The sequence below is a fragment of the Paroedura picta genome, chromosome 9 (genome assembly GCF_049243985.1).
Source record: "Paroedura picta isolate Pp20150507F chromosome 9, Ppicta_v3.0, whole genome shotgun sequence".
Lineage (NCBI taxonomy): Eukaryota > Metazoa > Chordata > Lepidosauria > Squamata > Gekkonidae > Paroedura > Paroedura picta.
Genome location: NC_135377.1, coordinates 47445436 through 47465135, shown reverse-complemented (window position 1 = coordinate 47465135; position 19700 = coordinate 47445436). Strand labels below are relative to the sequence as shown.

The following is a 19700-nucleotide window of genomic DNA, read 5'->3' as shown; positions in this document are numbered from 1 at the left end:
CATGTTAAGCTCATGCCCAGAATTAAACTTTGTTGGTCTTAAGGGTACCCCTGGACTCAAACTTTGTTCTATAGCAAATATGTGTGCCTGAAATATATTTTGACATAGTTCTATACATATTTAAAATGTAAATATGAAAAACAGGCATAAGTTATACTGTTTATTTGGGTGAACTATATATAAGTGATAAAAGAATCTAGCAAGAAGATGAGAGAAAATGAATGGTGTTAGTAGTGGTATATGAAGGATTGCTTAAAAACCCTAAATTGCATTTGTTTGAAGATCTGCATGAAGCATTGCTTGAAGATCTGCATGAAGCATTGCTCATCAGTTGTGTAATTTAATTCCATTAAGTATCTACATACTAAGAAAAAGCTCTCCTTAGAAGACTCCTGTTGTGAGTGATGGCCAACCACTCCCCCCCCCACCCCCCGCCAGCCCTAGTGTTTTCTTCCAGGAATCTCCCACATTTGCCTTTGCAAAGTCCAAAAGAAGCTTTCATGTTCTCCGCTGCAATAAAACATAACAAAACTGAGATGAATAATGAATGTGTTATGCCATAAAGACTATCTGTTTGCTTTTTCATCTTTCAAGGTAAGCTCATGCCACTTACAAAAAAGGGATCTTTTAAAAGAACATTTTAAAAATATACAGGATTAAAAAAAACAATTTAAGATTAGTTCATTGTGCATTTTATGCAGCATGCTGAATGTGTGCTGTAATGTAACGAACTACAACTTTATTATGTTATGCTATTGGCTTTATTTTATTTTTTTATTTGAAGATCTACCCACTTCTGTTCTAAAAACTTAATAATGGAAGGCTACAGTGATTTTTAGATAGCTGTGCAACCACTTAATAGATGTTTTAGTAGTAAACCTAAGTTAATCAGAGGAAGGGCAGACCATATTCCTTGCACAGCTAAATAGTATTAAAGGATTAATTACTGACAATATGTATTTCAGTCATTGGTCTGTTGTAAGAACACCACACGTAAATAACATCTGAGCACAATGTACAGAATTCCATTTGAAATTTTTCATGCATGTCAGCTATGTTATAGATCTTCAGTGCATGTATGTATGAAAGGATTTTCCAGTCGCTTGCCAAGTTTCTTTTGGGAAAAGGTAAACTGTCTTTACATTAAGTAAGACCTGCTGGTTATACTGAATTTTGTATTAGCATATCAATTCTATATTGAATTTAAAATCTCTACAAAAAGGCTGCACATCAGTTTATATTAATAATGACTTAGAAAGGCAGATTAGTCTCAATATTGTTGCATTTAACAAGCCTGTGATTTAAACAATATTTTAATTAAAATTCACTTCTAAATGCAGGGTATAATGCAGGGTGATTTATTTCATTCATATTTATAATGTTATTAACTTTTGGCAGAATACATGAATGAGGAGTAAGGAATACTATTATAATCTCAAAAATATGAATTTGCAGTTAAATTATTAGATTATTATTACATGGCTTGGTTTATGCTTTGCAGTGTCTTTAAAAAATCAAGAACACAATGGGTCAAATACAAAGACAAGTGAGTGGCCAGGACCTGAAAACCGAAATTATAGTTGGATTCAAGAAAACTGTTGTTGTTTAATGTATGTTCTGTTGTGCAATAATCTGTTGTGCAATAATGTGCAAATGTTGAATTCTGGGGGGAAGGGGTGTATCAGCTCAGTTGGCTGCTGTGATACCTCTGATAATAACTACAAACTTCATAAGCCTTCTCAATAATTTGAGAAATATTCCTGTAGAGCTGACTGTCAAACCTATTAAGTGAGCTACAGAGAACATAAAGAAAGAGGAACCCTGCGTCTGTAGCTGAAGTGGCATATTTTGTTGAGTTGATGAGCAACTGCAAATTTGATTCAGATACCATCTAAACTGAACCATCAAACCAAAGATAACTGAAGAATAGATGTTAAGGGTTGACATAGTATCAATCTGAGCAGCATATAGCATTCCTTTATGAAAGCAGGCATTTCAGAGGACAGTTGATTTATTAGGCAGTTTGAGGCAGTAAATACAGGCTCCAGATTACGTTAATGGTCTTGAAAGCTGTGGGTCATGGGAAGCTCATTGAGTCTTGGATGGATTTGCAATTCATTTTAGAAACTGATAAGCCCAACCCATCTTTCTATACAACTAGCAAGGGCTTCTAGATTAAAGAACCAGTAATCAGTGGTGCATTTTTCCTTGAATGGACCTCTTTGCTCAGTGTCTATATGATTTTAAACAGAAGGTAAAAGTATTTATGCTTTGTGGATGAAGTAGCATATTTTATTGGCCCAAGAGTGGGAAGCAAGGGATTGTAATAAAAATTGCTTTGTCTAATATGTTTTAACTAGGGGCAAAGCCCATTGCATTCAGGAATACAACAGGTGCTAGATGGGTGTGTGTGTGTGGAAGAACTCTGTGGATGGCCTCTCCCTCCCCCCAGGACCTGGAAAGGCTGGAGGCTGGAGGCCCCGGGCGGCAGGGGCAGCTCTCACGCAGCAGGGAACTGCAGCCTCCAAACCTCAGAGGGAAGTGGAAGGAGGAGGGAGTAGTCAGTGGTGGGGGGACGGAAGGCAATTAGCTGGATGCTGGACAGACAGGCAAGCATGTTGGAGGAGGAGGCACTCAGGGACGGGACAGCCGCCCTGAGTGGATGTTAAACACTGAGTGGCACTTAAGCCACGAGACCAGCTCCTCCTCCAAGCCATTACCAGAAATATTAAGTGGACCAGATAGGCTGTAGTGCTTAGTTGATTAATCATCTTTTCATCAGATGCCAACCAGTTCCTCTGAGGTCCAACAGCAGGTCACAGAGGCTGAGGCCTTCCCACAATATTGAATCCTGTCACTGAGATTCAAAGTTTGACTGCCTCTGAACATGAAGGTTCCCTTTAGTCAACATGACTAGTAGCCACTGATAGGCCTATCTTCCATGAATCTATCGAATCCCTTTTTAAAGCTGTTTATGCCTGTGGCTATCACTACATCCTCTGGCAGCAAATTCCACATTTTAATCACTCACCACGTAAAGAAATTTTTCTTTTTGTCCATCTACTACCCATCAGCTTCATTGACTTCTTAAAAGTTCTAGTATTTTGGAAGGAGAAAAAGTTATCTCTGTCGACTCCGCTTTGTGTGTAATTGTATAATCCTCTATCATGTCTCTCTTAATCGTCTCTTTCCTAAAGATTCCCTGCTTTTTTCCATAGGAAAAGTGCTCCATTGCTGTAAACAGTTACCTTCTAATGTACTTTGTCCATCTCTGCAATGGCCTTTTTGAGATATGATAACCAGAACTGTACATAATATTCCAAATAAGGCCACACTGCAGAATTCTTACTTCAAAAGAAAACTTCTTCATGCACATAGAGACTTCCCCTGTTTCTTTCTTTAATAAAGAAATGCTCAACACATGTTGTGGAATCCCCATTGTGCAAGGTCTGGGTCCTGCTCATTAAGTTATGCAAGTACTAATCTTGCTTGCACATTAGCTGTAGTATCTGTACAGTTATTATTAAAAGGTAAAGAAGAAGCTTGGATTAAAAAGTGTATTTTGCTTATGGTATAGGTTCCTCAAGATGAATGGTCGGGTTATACTCCACGAAGCAAAGATGATGAGATTCCATGCCGGCGGATGCGGAGTGGCAGTTATATCAAGGCCATGGGAGATGATGACAGTGGGGATTCTGATACCAGCCCAAAGCTATCTCCAAAGATTGCTGCACGAAGGGAGAGCTATCTCAAGGCCACACAGCCATCACTTACAGAACTCACCACTCTCAAGTAAGACAGTTTTAATAATGAGCCATGATTATAACAATTAAGTTCTTAAGAATTCTGTATTCGTACTTGGGAATGACCAGAAGACAGTAAGGAGATACCAATTCCAGATGTGATTGTATTGCCAGCATTACATGTTCATGTATATGTAGGGATATTACATATTTGGATCCTATGTCTACCCAACCGCTTCCCATTTCTGTAAGGAGATTATCTGCCACATTCTAGAAACTGTATATGCAATGTTTGTGCATTTAACCCAGCAATCTGAAGTTACCCCAAGTTCTGTTTGTTCTAGTTCTGGTATGCCTTAACATCACCTTAATTCCACCACTTCTTTGGGAGAGAGCATGGTCACTTCACATACTGTTTCCCTGAAGGAAACGTAGGTGATGCATGAGTTTGTTGTACTCATGCTTTATACCAAAGGTGTATATTTAAAATAACTTAAGTATACATTTAAACAGGCTGTGTTTATAATTTTATTAATCTATTTTTAACAATGGAAGTACAACTCATTACTTCTGGGTACAATGTACCCTATATACCTGTGTATAAGCCTAGTTTTTCAGCACCTTTTTCACAGTGAAAAATCCCTCCTTGGTTTATATGCGGTAATTGAAATAAAAGCCTGCTCCAGCCAGCCAATTGTTGCTCTGGCAGCTTGTAGGACATCAACAGTTTGATTGAGGGACTCTGATCTTTTTTTTTCCCCTTTGCCTTCACTTCTTCCTCTTCTTAATCACTTCTTCCAAACTATTCTTTTGGTTTCTATGGGTGAAAAGCAGGGTACAAAAACCAGCAGCTATTCATTCTTTTGACTTTTCTGTATTTGTTGGGGGGAGGGAAGCTGGATGGGAGAGCCTGTGATAATGGAGCATTTCCCACCCTCAGCTTATATGCGAGTCAATAAGTTTGCCTTTATATTAGAATTTTGTCACTTGTTTTTTTTAACCTTTTATATAGGCAGATTACACAATATAAATCATTGCAGTATTTAGGATGGGACATTTAGTAATCAACATAGCTGGATTAGGGTTGCAGAAATCTGAAAAAAAGCAGTAATTTGAAGCAAAGCATAAACATAACATGCTAAAGAGCACAGAAAATGGTATTACATAAGTAGGACACAGAGGTAGAAACTTCAGAAAGCTGAATATGATCTTCATACCCTATACTTTGGCTCTCTGTGATTCATCCTCTGTCACCTAAGATACTACTTATTATTAGTGGATAGAGCTCTGTGGCGTGCAAGCAAGACATATGGGGGAGGAATAGCACTTACATTACATCCACCGTTCTTTAAAACTCTTCAATTGCATGGTTTACATTTACAAATCATGCCAAAAATCTGTGTAGAGTTTCAGAGTCTCTGCAGATGGTTTCTCAATAAATACAGGAAGTCCCATAGCATTTATCTCAGATACTTGAGACAACATGACCTGAGTTGGTCCCGAAACTGATGGTTACCTAAATTGCCCAGCAAAACAAAACAAAAAAGTTGAACATGGAGATGGTGTATAAACCCAACCATATCATTACAAAAATCATAACACTGGAAGAGGGAAAGGGAAATACTAACAAAATACGAGCTCTATTCTAGTTTGTATGTATGATGCAATTTGCCAAAATAGTGCTTAAAATAAATCCACGGCTTTTACGCACACCATAAATTTACTTGCCCTTGCGCTATATTCCAGCCACTCCGCATTGACATTGCCAACCTCCCACATCCGGACAACAAACTGCTCGCTATATCCGCCATTTTAAAGTGCAAGTTGGTGAATTCCAAAAAGTGGATTCACCAACCTAAAAAGCGCTATCCCCCAGCAGACAACCAGCAGGCCATTAGCACAAGAAATGTAAGGAGGCAAAGAAGCGCTACCTCTGCCTCCAATGTCCCGCCCTCGCACCTGCCTCCTTCTCCCTTCTTATTGGGGATGGGAAGTGTTTTTTAAAAATGGAGAACAGCCTGGAACAATGAATAGATGGACATCTGCAGGAAATGCCAGAAATAAAAGTATTTTTTTCCAAAGTTGTGACACAAAGCGTGCCTCCCTAAAGTTCCCCCTCCCCCACCATATCAGGATTGAGATTAATGTTTAAAAGTATCTAAAGACCCATGACTCCATAAGGGATGGTGTTTAAAAAGCTCTATGCATCTATGCATGGGCATTTAAACTGAGAAGTATGAATTTTAAAAAAATTAGGAGCCATCGCGAGACCTTTAAAACATGGAGAAAGGGCATTAGTTGCCTGGTTTGATGGACAGGCAGAAGACATTCCCGTATAAAGCGTGTTGCTCTCCTCCGCCATTTCCAGCAGCAGTTGTGGAGGGTGAAAAGCACAAAATGGCAGCAGACAAGAGCAAAAAGGTGAGGAGTGGCTAGGAGATGTGATAATATTTAGTACTATGCCATTCAGCTGACGTAACACTATTTTTACTGATGTGCAGAAATGCCCCCAGTTTTGATTATTAAAATATTCAGCAGCAAGCATACTGTCTTTTCCAGACATGGTATCTAGTGCCCTATCAGTTATTGTTGTTAGGTGCGAAGTTGTGTCCGGCCCATTGCGACCCCATGGACAATGATCCTCCAGGCCTTCCTGTCCTCTGCCATTCCTCGAAGTCCATTTAAGTTTGCACTGACTGCTTCAGTGACTCCATCCAGCCACCTCATTCTCTGTCGTCCCCTTCTTCTTTTGCCCTCAATCGCTCCCAACATTAGGCTCTTCTCCAGGGAGCCCTGTCAGTAGTCTCTAGTTAAAAAGTGCACTTTTTGAACAATGGAAAAACAGCTATTTAAGCATACCACACAGTGCCCCTAAAACAGATTTTAAAGAGGTTTGATATACTACAACAGTATACATGGCAGCCATGAGTATAAGGCAAATACTTTAACATCACAATTCAGTTGGAACTGAGGTAGGCTTTTTCAGGGGGAGGGGAGGGCAGGAGGACTTCTTTCATGTCACCATCAAAGAGGCCCTGATATATCTGACGAACTGAGAACTTCTGTTGATCTCAAAGAACAGTCCAGTTCCCATGCTGCTCCAGAAGCTTATTCACAAAACATTCTGAATTCACTAAGAATGCTTCCCTTCCCCCAAAAAACGTAATTAATGATGTGTTCCTATGTACTGACTGCAAGACCTGCATGTGTGTGAATTGTTCTGCGCTACCTTGCATAGCCTGTTTTAAAATGTACTAATTAGCAAGAGGAGAAAAGATACCATGTTTATCTAAAAGGGAATTGGCAGAATTCTTTCCCCCTTTATTTCTTTTACTGTGCAGGATTTCCACAAACACACACAAATCTTGCAATAAACTGAGCCCTATATATACATCCAAAATCCATGATTTTTTCCACCCACATGCAGTTGTTCATGCTCATTCTCTTCTGGGCAGAGAGTGGGAGGAGAGAGAGTTTCATCATCAATGTCTTTTTTTATATGTTAGTAGGAATATCTGAAAATCAGAGAAGCACTATGACCCCTTTTATCAAGAAGTTTATTTTCTGGTGTTTCTTGATAGTTTTTTCCCCCTTGTCCTGCCTTGCAATCACCTCCCACAAGCTGCTTTCCAGGCCATGGTTTCCATGTGGTTACAGAACATGTTTTGAACATTGTGGTTAAAATTCTGAATAAAACACAGCTTGCTGTGATCATGGAATCCACACCTCTGCTGCTCTAAGGCCATTATTCCACAAGGAAGTGAGATGCCGTTTCTTCATTTGACAAAATTTCCCTGTGGTTTTTTCCCCTTAATATAATGTCTAAGGAAACAAAGCTGCTCTGACTGAAATATACATTTCTCCCCAATACTTAAAAATAAGTTACCTTGGAGAAAGAAAATTATTATGATTTTAAAAGATGAGCTAACCTGTTAACCTGTTTTAAGAAAACTGTGACCCAAACTATAGAATCAAGGATTTCTTATCTGTTTTTGGTATATAAAAACCTAAGTACAAGTTAAAAGAGAATTATGACTTCTTATGTCTTCTGGGATACAGTGTACAAGCTAAATAACCCAAAAGCAAGATTGTATTCTTTTCATACATTGATTGGAAAGGAAACCCATTGAATATCCAACCATAAATTTGTTATCAGCAGGCAATCTGAAAAGATCTCAACGTACACACTCCATGTATTGGAGTTCTTTTGTTGAAATTCAAGTGTATTTCCATTGGCCGTTGCTCATGACAGAATAAAAGAACAAGAAGACAGAAGCAGCAAAGGGAGCAAAGCAACATAATGATCATAAAATCAACTAATGACATGAGATCTAATTCAAGTGGCAGGAGCTTTTGATTATGCTAAGACAAGCTTTCTCAGCCAGGGTTAAATATTTATTTATATTTTTTTTAATGTGTTAAACATTTATTGGGTAATAGGACCAATAGCACTTGGAGTACTGTGTTACATTTTGGGCACCCCAGTTGAAGAGGGCTGTAGACAAACTGGAGCGTGTCCAGAGGAGGGCGACAAAGATGGTGAGAGGTTTGGAGACCAAGATGTATGAAGAAAGGTTGGAGGACCTTGGTCTGTTTAGCCTGGAGAGGAGATGAATTAGAGGGGATTTGATAACCATCTTCAAGTATTTAAAAGGCCGCCATATAGACGATGGAGCGGACTTGTTCCCTCTTGCCCCGGAGGGATGAAATGAATTCAAAATATATTCCATCTAAACATCACGAAGAAGTTCCTGACAGAGCAGTTTCTCAGTGGAACAGGCTTCCTCGGGAGGTGGTAGGTTCCCCATCTTTGGAAATTTTTAAACAGAGGCTGGATAGCCATCTGATGGAGAGGCTGATTCTGTGCAGGTTTAAGGCGGTGGCAGGTTACAGTAAATGAGCGATTGGGATTTGAGTGTCCTGTATTAGTGCAGGGGGATGGACTAGATGACCCAGGAGGTCCCCTCCAACTCTGTTATTCTATGATTATACTATTCATGACCATGTCGACCTACCCCCTGCCAATGGCCAATGATGGGCCTGGAGGGAGTGGGAAGAGGAGATGCCTCAGTTGGGCATGTACACTGCTATGCTTCCCAACCATGTTCTGCACAATCATGCTACTTCTGGGGTTTCTCGAAACCTGAAGAAGGTTTCAGGGGTTTCTTAACGACAAAAAAGTTGAGAAAGGCTATGCTAAAGCACCAGCTGATTGATGGTGTTGTTACGTTCTGATATGTATTGCGCAATAAAAACTGAAGCTTTTGAATGTCAGACCAGTTTTTTACTTTGCAACATCAAGGGAAAAGACATTGTTCTCTTGAAAATTTCCCTTTCAGCTGCTTCTCATGGTAAATTCCCAAACTACAAAACTGATTGTTAAACTATTTCAACTGAGTAGGGAGAGGCTGGCAAGAGAAAGTAGAAACCAACAAACCAATCTTCCTGGACTGGGGCTGTTTTATTTATTTATTTTATTTATAGTTGGATTTATATACCATCGTTCGCCAAAAGGTCTCACGGCGGTTTACAATAAAATATAAAATCACAGTAAAATCACATAAAACCCTATAAATACCCCTTTTCTGAAAGGAAAGCATCAGGCCCGGAGCCAATATTAAGGAGGATCTGATTTAATGAATAGCTAAATCTATTCATTTTCAGTTGTTGAGCATAAAAAGGCCAAAGCTTTTTGCAAGCACAACAAATGGTATCAAATAAGGCAGGCCCTCATTCTCATGTGCCTATCAGTAGATGAAAACAAGGTGTAGGTGCCAAAGCCTTGCACTTATTTGTGAGGAGTGGGCAAGACCAAGGCTGCAGAGGCAAAAGAGCAGATCTGCCCAAATCTCACTACCACCATACCATCTCTTGGTCATAAGCAAGTGTGGTTGGGTAAGTCATTTGAGGTAGTGCAGCATTTGACAAGTTGTAAATGTTGGATAAGGAAAGGACAGATTCTGCTTTAAAAACCCATTCAGCCATGACGTTACGCTAGTATTTCCAGATGGCCCTCAGTTCTAGATCATTTAGTTATTTAGTTGGATCAGAATAGTTGCAGTACTCATCCTTATGCAGTACTCATCCTTATGCAGTACTCATCCTTATGAAATTCCACAGCTTACTGCCTTTTACCATCATCTCCCATCACCCCCAGTAATCTTTTCTCTAAACTAAAACACATTGAATGTTTAGGATTACTTTATAGGGAAGACAGTTTGAGATGGGTAATACGATGAATCTTCAGTCCATTTATATCTGGTGATGTGAGCTCACAAAAGCTTATCCCCTGAAAGACCTTGGCTGATTCCGCACTTACTTTGTTTATTCTGTTGTGGATCCTGCTGAATTCAGATCACTTTGAACTTGGGTCTTCCTCTATCCCCCCCCCTCCCCATTGAAACAGAAAAGTGTTCTGCATGTGATTAGGGAAGCTCAGAAGGGAGGGAGCCAAGTGCAGCAGGAGCCTCTTTCTTTCTTTTCTTTAATGGGAGGGGGAAAAGGATTGGAAATGGGGGAGGGAACAAGAGGCAAATCTCTGCCAAGAGAAGTTAGGCCTTCTGGAGCTCCTGCTGAGAGAAGTTAGGGCTTCCCCTTTAAGAGAAACCTTGTAGCTTGGGAATGAGGAAGCCTTTGAACTAATGCCCTGGCCAATCAGGGCTTTTCTACAGCATTGCAGCTAGTGAGTTTGGGACAAGCAGAGAGCTGCACCTTTAGTCATGCCTATTTTTTTTAATATTGAGGATTATATCCACTCCAGGATATTGCTGGGGAAAGGTAGGGTCACTCCGGATCAATCATGCTTGTTCCAGAGGGAAAATTTAAATGAGCCAAAATCAAAATGGAAATCACATCTAGTGTGGGTGGCAGGGATTGAATCAGCGTGGGATTGGAATAAAAGCTCCATACAGGTTCAGCCCTTGTTGGCCTTTAAGATGTTGCTGGATGCAAATTCTGTTCATAAGGAAAATGCTTCAAATCCATTTTCTCTGCAATTCTCTCCTCCTACTTCTCCCCAATCTTTCTTTAGCAATCTTTGTGTTGTCCAAGAGTCCCACTGCCTCCCTGAATGATTTGTGGGTTCTGATGGATTTTTTTTAAAAAAATTGTCTTAATGTTTATAGCTGGAACCTGGGAGCACCTTCTTGTTCACATAATTAGAAGAAGGGTGGGATAAAAATCTAATAGACAGTTCACACAGCAAGAGTGAGGCAAGAGCCAAGTTGATTGAGCCTTATTAAAATTCCTATAATATTCTGGAAACCAAGATAGGTTTTCCAGCTCTCTGTTTCTGAAAGATAAACTGAAAGCATGTCTCCATGGAGATGCTGCTATATCCCTTGCCCAAAGAAATGCTAACATATAGATTTAAAGTATATATATATTTAAAAACAAAAACTTTTGAGATGATGGGAAAATTTTCTTCAAGGTTGTTTGTTTGTTTGTTTGTTTGTTTGTTGAAATATGGATTTAGACATGGACCTCTGCCTTCTGAAAACTTGTATGTGGGCAACAGGAACATGTTTCTGACATTTTGCAAATGTTGCAGCAGGCGTAGCATTAACATAAGTAATACATTTGTGAAATACATTTCCCCCCTCCCCAAAAAAATGGTCTCAAAATCATTTATATCTATATGTTGTGCCATTATGTACCACCTCATTTTTCCTCTTGTCATTTTAGAGTTTTAAAAGGTAATTTAAAAATAGTTGTAAATCATCTTCACTTGTCACAGCTGTTATCCTGGCATACCGTAATACCTGATAAGGCTACTGCTCGTACTCCCCAAAGCTACCCCTTTGGCAGGCTATGAGTCTAGCCAGCTCTAATTGCTTTTGTCATCTGTGAGCATTTTCAACCACATCCAGAATAATGCCTGAAACCTCATTTTTATTTTAATGAAACTGGATTGGCAGTCATGTTTGCTTTTGACTGTGTGAATTTGGAGTTTGACAGTGATCTACTCTACAGAAAGCATGCTCAAATAGTGACTATAATATGAAGTAAGTCTCTTTTTTCATATCAGCCAGATCTTCAATAATAAACACTTATTTTGTTGTAAACCTAAATGATATCCTGACGCCCCTCTAGAACTGATCCTGGTTCTATTAGGTTAGCACCAAGCAATACTGGAGTTCAATCCCAGGATATAATCATGTTTTCATACAAAACCAGTGATAATGCAGACTGTGTTAATTAAGTAGTATCCTGTCAAAATCATTCCCTAATAATGTTCAAGGCTCTTATTGGACAGTATTCAAGAAATCTAATTAAGGATAAAATAACTTTCAAGACTAGACTGTGTGTTTTATTTCCTATTTGCATTCCTCAGTGAAATCCATAACAACATCTCCTCCACTATGCTATCATAATCATTGTTTCTGGACTGTTTTCCCTTCATATTTGATACAAGATTAGAACTTTAGGCATGGGCTTCAAATTGTTGTTTGTAATAATTTGTCAAGGGTCCAGTTCTATCAATAATGCTTATCACAAAAAGAACCTAATAGTGATACTTGTTATAATGTTGTTATAACATTTTTATTGCATATGGCCAAAGTTTGTTACAAACTTAAATTAAATTAATACAATGTAGAATACAGAGAAATGGTGGGGAAAATGTAGACTAGATTAAATTAGTAGAGATTACAGTGAAGATATTCTGGCTCCAAAACACAAATCAAGCAGCAACACATACTTGTACAAGTTATGTATCTCACTGAAGTGTCTTCAAGATAGACAGAATATGCATCACCATTTTTGTGCCTTGTTTCCATAAAAGCAGTATTGCTCATGCATTTAAAAAATCTCGGAGATTGTTACTTATGAAGCTTTTAATATCCAGCACAATTCAAGAGGCATTGCCTACAAGGGAGTATATATCTGCATACCAAAATCTTGGTAACAACCCTTGTATTTTGGTATGTATGTGTATAGAAAAGCCACCAGAATTATAAAATACTAGTAATCAAGCCCGCTGTAATACAAATACAGCAGGTGCTAGGCAAGGGAGCCCCCAGCAGCCACGCACAGTGCGGCTGCTGGGGGCTCCCTTGCTGGCAGCCTGACGCGTCGCTCTGCACGGCTCACAGTTGCTTCCTTGTCGGCAAGGCGGGGATTGGCCCGACCGATGGTCTGTCCGGAGGAAGGGGCCAATCGGCACCCTTCCTGATCCCGGACAGAGCCCGCCCTAACTCCTCCCACTAAGCCCTTATGGCTTTATTTAGTCCGCGGCACCATGCGCTGCGGGCTGTGTTAAGATAATCCAGGAAGGTTGCACATTTAGTTCATAAAAACATAAGAGATTCTCTGCTGGATCAGACCAGTAGACCATCTAGTCCAGTATCTGGTATCGCATAGTAACAAAAAAGTTGATCTGGAGGAACAGCAAACAGGGCACTGAAGCCAAGACTTCCCTAATGTTGCTTCCTAGTGCTCTTCTTCAGAGGCTTACTATCTCTAAATCTGAAGGTTTCCTACAGTCACCATGGCTAGTATTCACTGGTAGACGTATTCATCTCATGGGCATTGCCTTGGCCCAGCAGTGCTCCTGTTAGGCGCTTCCTTGGCAAGGCCTCCTTTGCAACTCAGAAGATCATTGACTGCTGGGCTTTCCTGTCATTGGCCTTGGCCTTCTGCTAACTGCCCCCAAGCCTGACTGGCCTGTTGAGGCTTCCTGGACTCCTTGTCTGTGCCAGGTAGTTTCTGTTGGGGGCCTTCTGGGCCATTCCCTCCCAGGTGGGAGTTGGCACTATGGCTCCTAGGCTTGGGTCATCACCTACCACCAGACATGGGCTGTGAGAGGCTATGCCTAGATGCAGTAGCAAAAAGCATTTTTATTCGCTTCATGTAGGGAGTTCTTAGTCTGAGGAAGAGTGCTTGCACTCGAAAGCTCACACCTTGAATAAATCTTTGTTGATCTTAAAGGTGCTTCTGGACTCTGATTTTATTGTCTTTTCCTACATTTCTCTAACTCAGCCTTTTCTCAACCTTTTTACCATTGTAAAAACCCTGTAACTTTCTTCAGGCTTCGAGAAACCCCAAAGCGATGTCAGCAGGCCACGCCCTCCTGCCACACCACCAGAAGACGTGTCACTATAATTGACATTATTCAGACACTCTCACTGGATATGACATCTCCAGGCCACTCCCACAGCACAGGAAGTGACTAAACAGAAAGATTTTCAGATAATTTGTGAACAGAACCATACCAGCACTCTGGGTTGGCTATTATTAAGAACAGAACAAGAGAGTTAATATTTCCCCATAGTGGAGTAAAAGGATGCTTCTCTCCCCTCCACCCTTAACATGCATGATAATAAAGGTTAATCTGCCTCAGTGTCAACAAATTATAATTTATTTACTTAGTTCCCTTATTATATCATACCTTTCTCCCCAAGGGAGACCCAAAGCAGCTTACATTGTTGTCCTCACAAGAACTCTGCGAAGTAGATAGATTCAGGTGGGTCCTATGTAGCAGAATAAAGTTCAAGGCCAGTGGCACTTTAAGACCAACAGATTTTTATTCAAGATATAAGCCAGGCTTTTTGAACCTTTAGATTGTGGAGGAACCTCTGAAATATTTTTCAGGGTTTGAGGAGCTCTGGAACCAGGCCGGAAATTATGTCAGCTGGCCATTGGCTCCCTGCTACACCCAAGGAGGAAGGGGGGGAGAAAGGAGGCAGGACGGACATCCAGGTTCCACCTCCTTTCCCAGGTGTGGTAACTATGAAAGAATGCCACCCCCTGGGGTCAATGGAAATGGCTGGTTCCCTGCTTCCATGGCAGTGCTGGGAATAGCTTGTGGCTGAGCTCATTAAGGCAGGATGTAAGATAAAGACTGGGGAGGTTTCACGGAGCCCAGAGCTTTCATGTACATACCTCCTCAGGAACATATCATGTATCATGTGCATGCACACAAAAGCTTATACCTTGAATAAAAATTAATTGGCTTGCTTGGGGAAAGGGCAGGAATGATTTGCTTCCACCACCGGAAAGCTAAGAATCCAGCTTATATTTTAGTGAAAATTAATTACACTGAATATTTAAGAAGGTTCTTAAAATGCTGTACAGGCATAACTCTGAGCCAATGACATCTCTTTTATGACTTTAAAATATATATATTTTAAAACCTCTGAGACATTTGATTTAGACATTTTGCAATATATTTGTCTTCACTTGTCAAATCACGTGGCTGGATCACACTGAGAGGGTAACGTTCCCAAGGGGACTGCTTGTTCAAAGTACCATTTTGTTCTTTTCATCACAGGCAATCTTAATAGCTTCCTCTTCCATAAAATGATACACTAAGGTTAATTATAGTGCTGGAGCATCACAAGGTATGGTTTCCTTGCCCAGCATCTGTCACAGCTGAGAAAGAGCAGAGGAGCACCTGGACTGAGACTAGCTTTGATGGAATATAAAACTAGAAATCTAAAAAGAATGATTGCGAATAAGAGCTACAGTTGAAAAGATTTTCTTGTTTTTATTTCGGTCTATATTGCAAATCTCCTATGGACAGTAAGAGAAAATTGTCACACCCAGAAAATGTATATCAACCTGTAAAATACAATGAATGCCAGTTTGATTTGGGCATGCTCTGGCACTTGATTTGCTACCATCAGAAAGAGAATGTAATATTTGTGTGTGTTGTAGCGTATAGTCCTCCCATAATTTCAGCTTGGTTTATGTAACCTGAAGGATGAAAACAAGAATACAATTTGCAGCTATTAATCACTTCATGTTTACTCATTGCAAAAAGAAGCCACAATAGAGGCACTACGATTCATAAAGGAAATTATATTTGACCCTGCAGTTTTGTTTAGAAAGGCCATGGTTGATAGACGATAGGGTCTGAGGCCAGGACACTGGGAATTCATTTCAGCTCTTTATTGACCCCAGCTCTAAAGTACAGGGAACCAAAACTGAACCAAGGAAAACCCCACAAAACACTCAAAATATATACAGCAAGAGACAACAGAAGATTTCCGCCAGTGCGTGTCATTGGTTCAAACTAATTGGATCTGGCAGTCGGAATGCAACCACTGACTGGCGAATAGCAATAGCAGGAGAGTGATCCTGCCTCAGACCTCAAGCTCAGGCCCTTTGCAGGTCTACATACACAACACCCCTCCTTCCTAAGATAGTCACTAAGCAAGTGATGACAAAGTCCTGTAGGTACCAGGCAGTGGACCAAGTCCTGAAGTTCTGGGACAGGGGCAGGTCCGATGGCTTCCTGGGATGCTGGTTGAGCTACTGAGATGCTTAGCACTGGCTCAGGAACCTGGTGTTCCCAAGAGGCTAGTACTGGCATTGGAGATGGCAAGTCCCCAGGGATGGCCATAGATGCTTGAGCTGGGCTGGGGTTCTTCTGAGTTCAGGTCCAGGATTGGATTACTGTACTTGATCCATGTGGCAATGAAGTATGCAGCCATCCAGTGACTGGACCTGGTAGGAGATGGGTCCAGTAGCCTTGATGACCATTGCCAGAATCCAGTTGGGCCCATCTGTGTAGTTCCTTTTTTAGACTGGGTCATTTGGTGCAATGGAACATGGTGCAGTTGTCTCCTCCCAGCTGAGAGCTCAGGTAGCATTGTGATCACAGTGCAGCCAATCCAGCAATGTGGCCAAGCACCAACTTATGTGCAACTCGGCAGGCTCTTCCCAGTGGGGTATATTAGGGTGACGTGTTGCTAAGTGAGGAAGTTTGATAGGTGTTGGTGCCAGTCCCCTTGGGTTACCAGCGAGAGGGCATCCTTTGTAGTGCAGACTATGTGCTCTGCTTGACCATTTGTTGATGGATGGAAAGGAACCAATGTGACATGCCTGATGTGGCAGGCCTTGAATTCTACCAAGGTGAATTAGACCACCTTGTCAAATATGATGTTGTGTTGCAGCCCATGTGTTACAAGGAGCAATTACACAACTCTGATGCTGACAGCCAAGATCATGATAGACACCTCCAGCCATTTGGAGAAGGAGTCCACCACAATGAGGGATATATGTCCTTGAAAGGGGCTGGCAAAGTCCACATACTGTTGTGACCAGGAATTCTTGGTGGACTCTCACAGCTGAACCGGTGCTTGTGGCAGCCAGGCTTCAACCTCCCTGTCAATAACTAGCCACCAGGCATAGCTCCGGGTGAATGCCTTCATGTAGACTATGCTGGGGTGGCCCTCATGAAGGCCTCCAGTCCCATCACAGCTTGAAAAGGACTACTACCTGCAGCCCTTATGCATTGACAGTTCAGTCTTCTGGGCAACAAAGGTCTTAAAGTCCAGATATAGCTTACCACTAGGCCACCTCCTCCACACTCAGTTGAGGACATGGGAGAGGAGTCTCTGGAGGAGTGGGTGGCAAAAGTCTGCAGTGCATAGTGGCAGCTGAGGCAATGTATCCAGGACCAGCATGCTGCTGGAAGGAGACGATAATGTATGGACAACAAACAGTGGCAGACAGCGTGGCCAATAGATTTCCTGGGGTGGTACACAAGCTGGAAGTCATACCCATGAATAAAAATGGACCAGCGCAGAATGCAATATGACAGGATCTGTGGCGTCTCTCGGTTTGTCGTGAAAAGGCCCAAGAGCCACTTGCGACCCATGATGATGAAGGATCGGCCATAGACATACTTGTGAATTTTTTTTCACACCTGCAGTGATGGCCTTCTTGTAGATTTGCATGTAGTTTGCTTTGCCATTGACAAGGTGCACGAGCATCATTGGAGCTTCACAGCCATCTGGAAGGCAGTGGCTGAGGACTGAAGCCATGCTGGGAGGGGTTGAATTGGGCCCCAGACCCAAGGAGTCTTCAAGACTCAGGAAAGGATTAGAATCAAGGGTTTTACTTTTTAAATTGTTACTCATGCATCTGAAAGACAAACTATCTTGACAGATGCGGGAAAATTAGGAAGAATAGGTAAAGGTAAAGGTATCCCCTGTGCAAGCACTGAGTCATGTCTGACCCTTGGGGTGACGCCCTCTAGCGTTTTCATGGCAGACTCAATATGGGGTGCTTTGCCAGTGCCTTCCCCAGTCATTACTGTTTACCCCCCAGCAAGCTGGGTACTCATTTTACCGAGCTCGGAAGGATGGAAGGCTGAGTCAACCTTGAGCTGGCTGCTGGGATCAAACTCCCAGCCTCATGGGCAGAGCTTTCAGACTGCATGTCTGCTGCCTTACCACTCTGCACTACAAGAGGCTAGGAAGAATAGGAGACCTTAACAAAGAGGGTCACTCCATATCAGTTCATAATAATATTAACAAAAGTATTCCCAGTTGTTACAAATAATATCCCAGAGTTCTGTACTTGCAGAAATGCAAAAGGTGTATTTTTTTGCAATACCAATTCAACTATCTTTAAACAGCCTGTGGCGCCACGGGTGCCACGGACTAAATAATTCGTTAAGCCCCCTAGAGGTGGGTTTTGTCCGTGATGAGGAAGGGTCCGAGTTGGACCCTTCCTCACGACAGACAATCGGAGGGACCAATCGGCGCCTGCCGATTGGTCCCTCCGATTCCCAGCCTGAGCAATTGCGAGCCGCGCGCAGCGCGGCTCGCAGTTGCTCCCGGACTGACGCGGTGAGAGGCGCGAAGCGCCTCTCGCAGCGTCAGACCGCGCGACTGCTGGGGGTTCCCTCCCTGCTGGACTCACGCGCCTTCTCCCCTTTCAAAACCCCTTTTTATAAAGGGGCTTTCAAACTAATACATATATAAAATTACTTAACCTAATGTGATTCCATTTGAGTTTTATGAAGATGTTGTGAAGAGCCTAGAGCCCCCCTGGAAATGGTTATGGTGTCAGACTCATACCAGGAGACAGAAATAGAATATCTCCTCCTGAAAGTCAGACAGAACATCTGCTGTGGCATTGCCCATCCCAGGCTATCACCTTCTGCAAACTGACAGACCAGAATGATATTGCCAGGTCCCCCCTGGCAACAGGCGGAGGATTGGGGGAGGGACTTACCAGGAGAAAGACCCAGGCCACATGACTGGCATCACATAGGACATGATGCCACCATACTTGTGACTTCTTGTATTTAAGCAATAACCTGTAATGATAATTATTTTACTGCTGAATAAGCAAAACAACAAAAATACCAAAAGTCCTTCTCCTCAACTATAGCTGATGTGTTTTGCAGATAAATTATTTTCTGACTCTCTTGGCAAAAAGGTCAACCCGTACAAAGCTTCCTGGAAAGGTATTCTTATGTACATTTTTACAAACAAGGTGTGTGTGTGTGTTGATGTGAAACCAGTCAAATCATGGCAGCTGATGAACTCACTGAATGGCTGTAGAGTTGAGCTCAGAACTGGATTCAGTTATTAACAAAGCTCACAATTTGGATCTATATGAAGAACTTTTTCTTATTTTTTAAATAAAATTCAAACAAGATGATCGGGTACTACTGGTGTCTTTTGTCTCGGTACCAGTGGCATCTTTTCTCTGTCATGCTCTTTTTGAAGTGTAATCTTCCTCTTAAATGATTTCTAGCAGGGTTGGTAAACTTATGCATGCTGCTCGACTTGAAAGAGAACTAGAAGTCTTCCATGTATAGTTTCTGGGGAGCGGTGGTGTGCATCACAGTTTTTAATAGATTGATTGTGAAGCAACTAAATAAAGCAGGGGTAGTCAACCTGTGGCCCTCCAGATGTTCATAGACTACAATTCCCATGAGCCCTTGCCACAAACGCTGGCAGGGGCTCATGGGAATTGTAGTCTATGAACATCTGGAGGACCACAGGTTGACTACCCCTGAAATAAAGGATAGTACTTGTATGTAATAGGAGGCATTTAAAAGAAAGCCTGAAGCAAGTTCTAAAGAAGAAAATATGTCTGTGAAAATTTCTGGCCCAGCAGCTTTCTTTGAGATGACTCCTTGGCCCACAATCCAGCTTCATGTAATCCAAATATAGCAGCAACACAGTTACTTCTGTCCAATGACCTCCATGATTG

The 19700-nt window shown here is 41.5% G+C and overlaps 1 protein-coding gene across 12 annotated transcripts in view; it reads left to right on the top strand.

The window, feature by feature from the left end:
• Positions 1 to 19700, top strand: part of DLGAP1 (DLG associated protein 1) — a 338129-nt gene that overhangs the window by 217754 nt on the left and 100675 nt on the right. For 10 of the 12 annotated variants that reach the window (XM_077352686.1, XM_077352684.1, XM_077352681.1 and 7 more), the window contains one exon: positions 3578 to 3792. In XM_077352686.1, the coding sequence (XP_077208801.1) occupies positions 3578 to 3792 (215 nt within the window). Of the gene's footprint in view, positions 1 to 485; positions 595 to 3577; positions 3793 to 19700 lie in introns of those variants that run through there. The other 2 variants (XM_077352688.1, XM_077352689.1) reach the window with 2 other exon arrangements.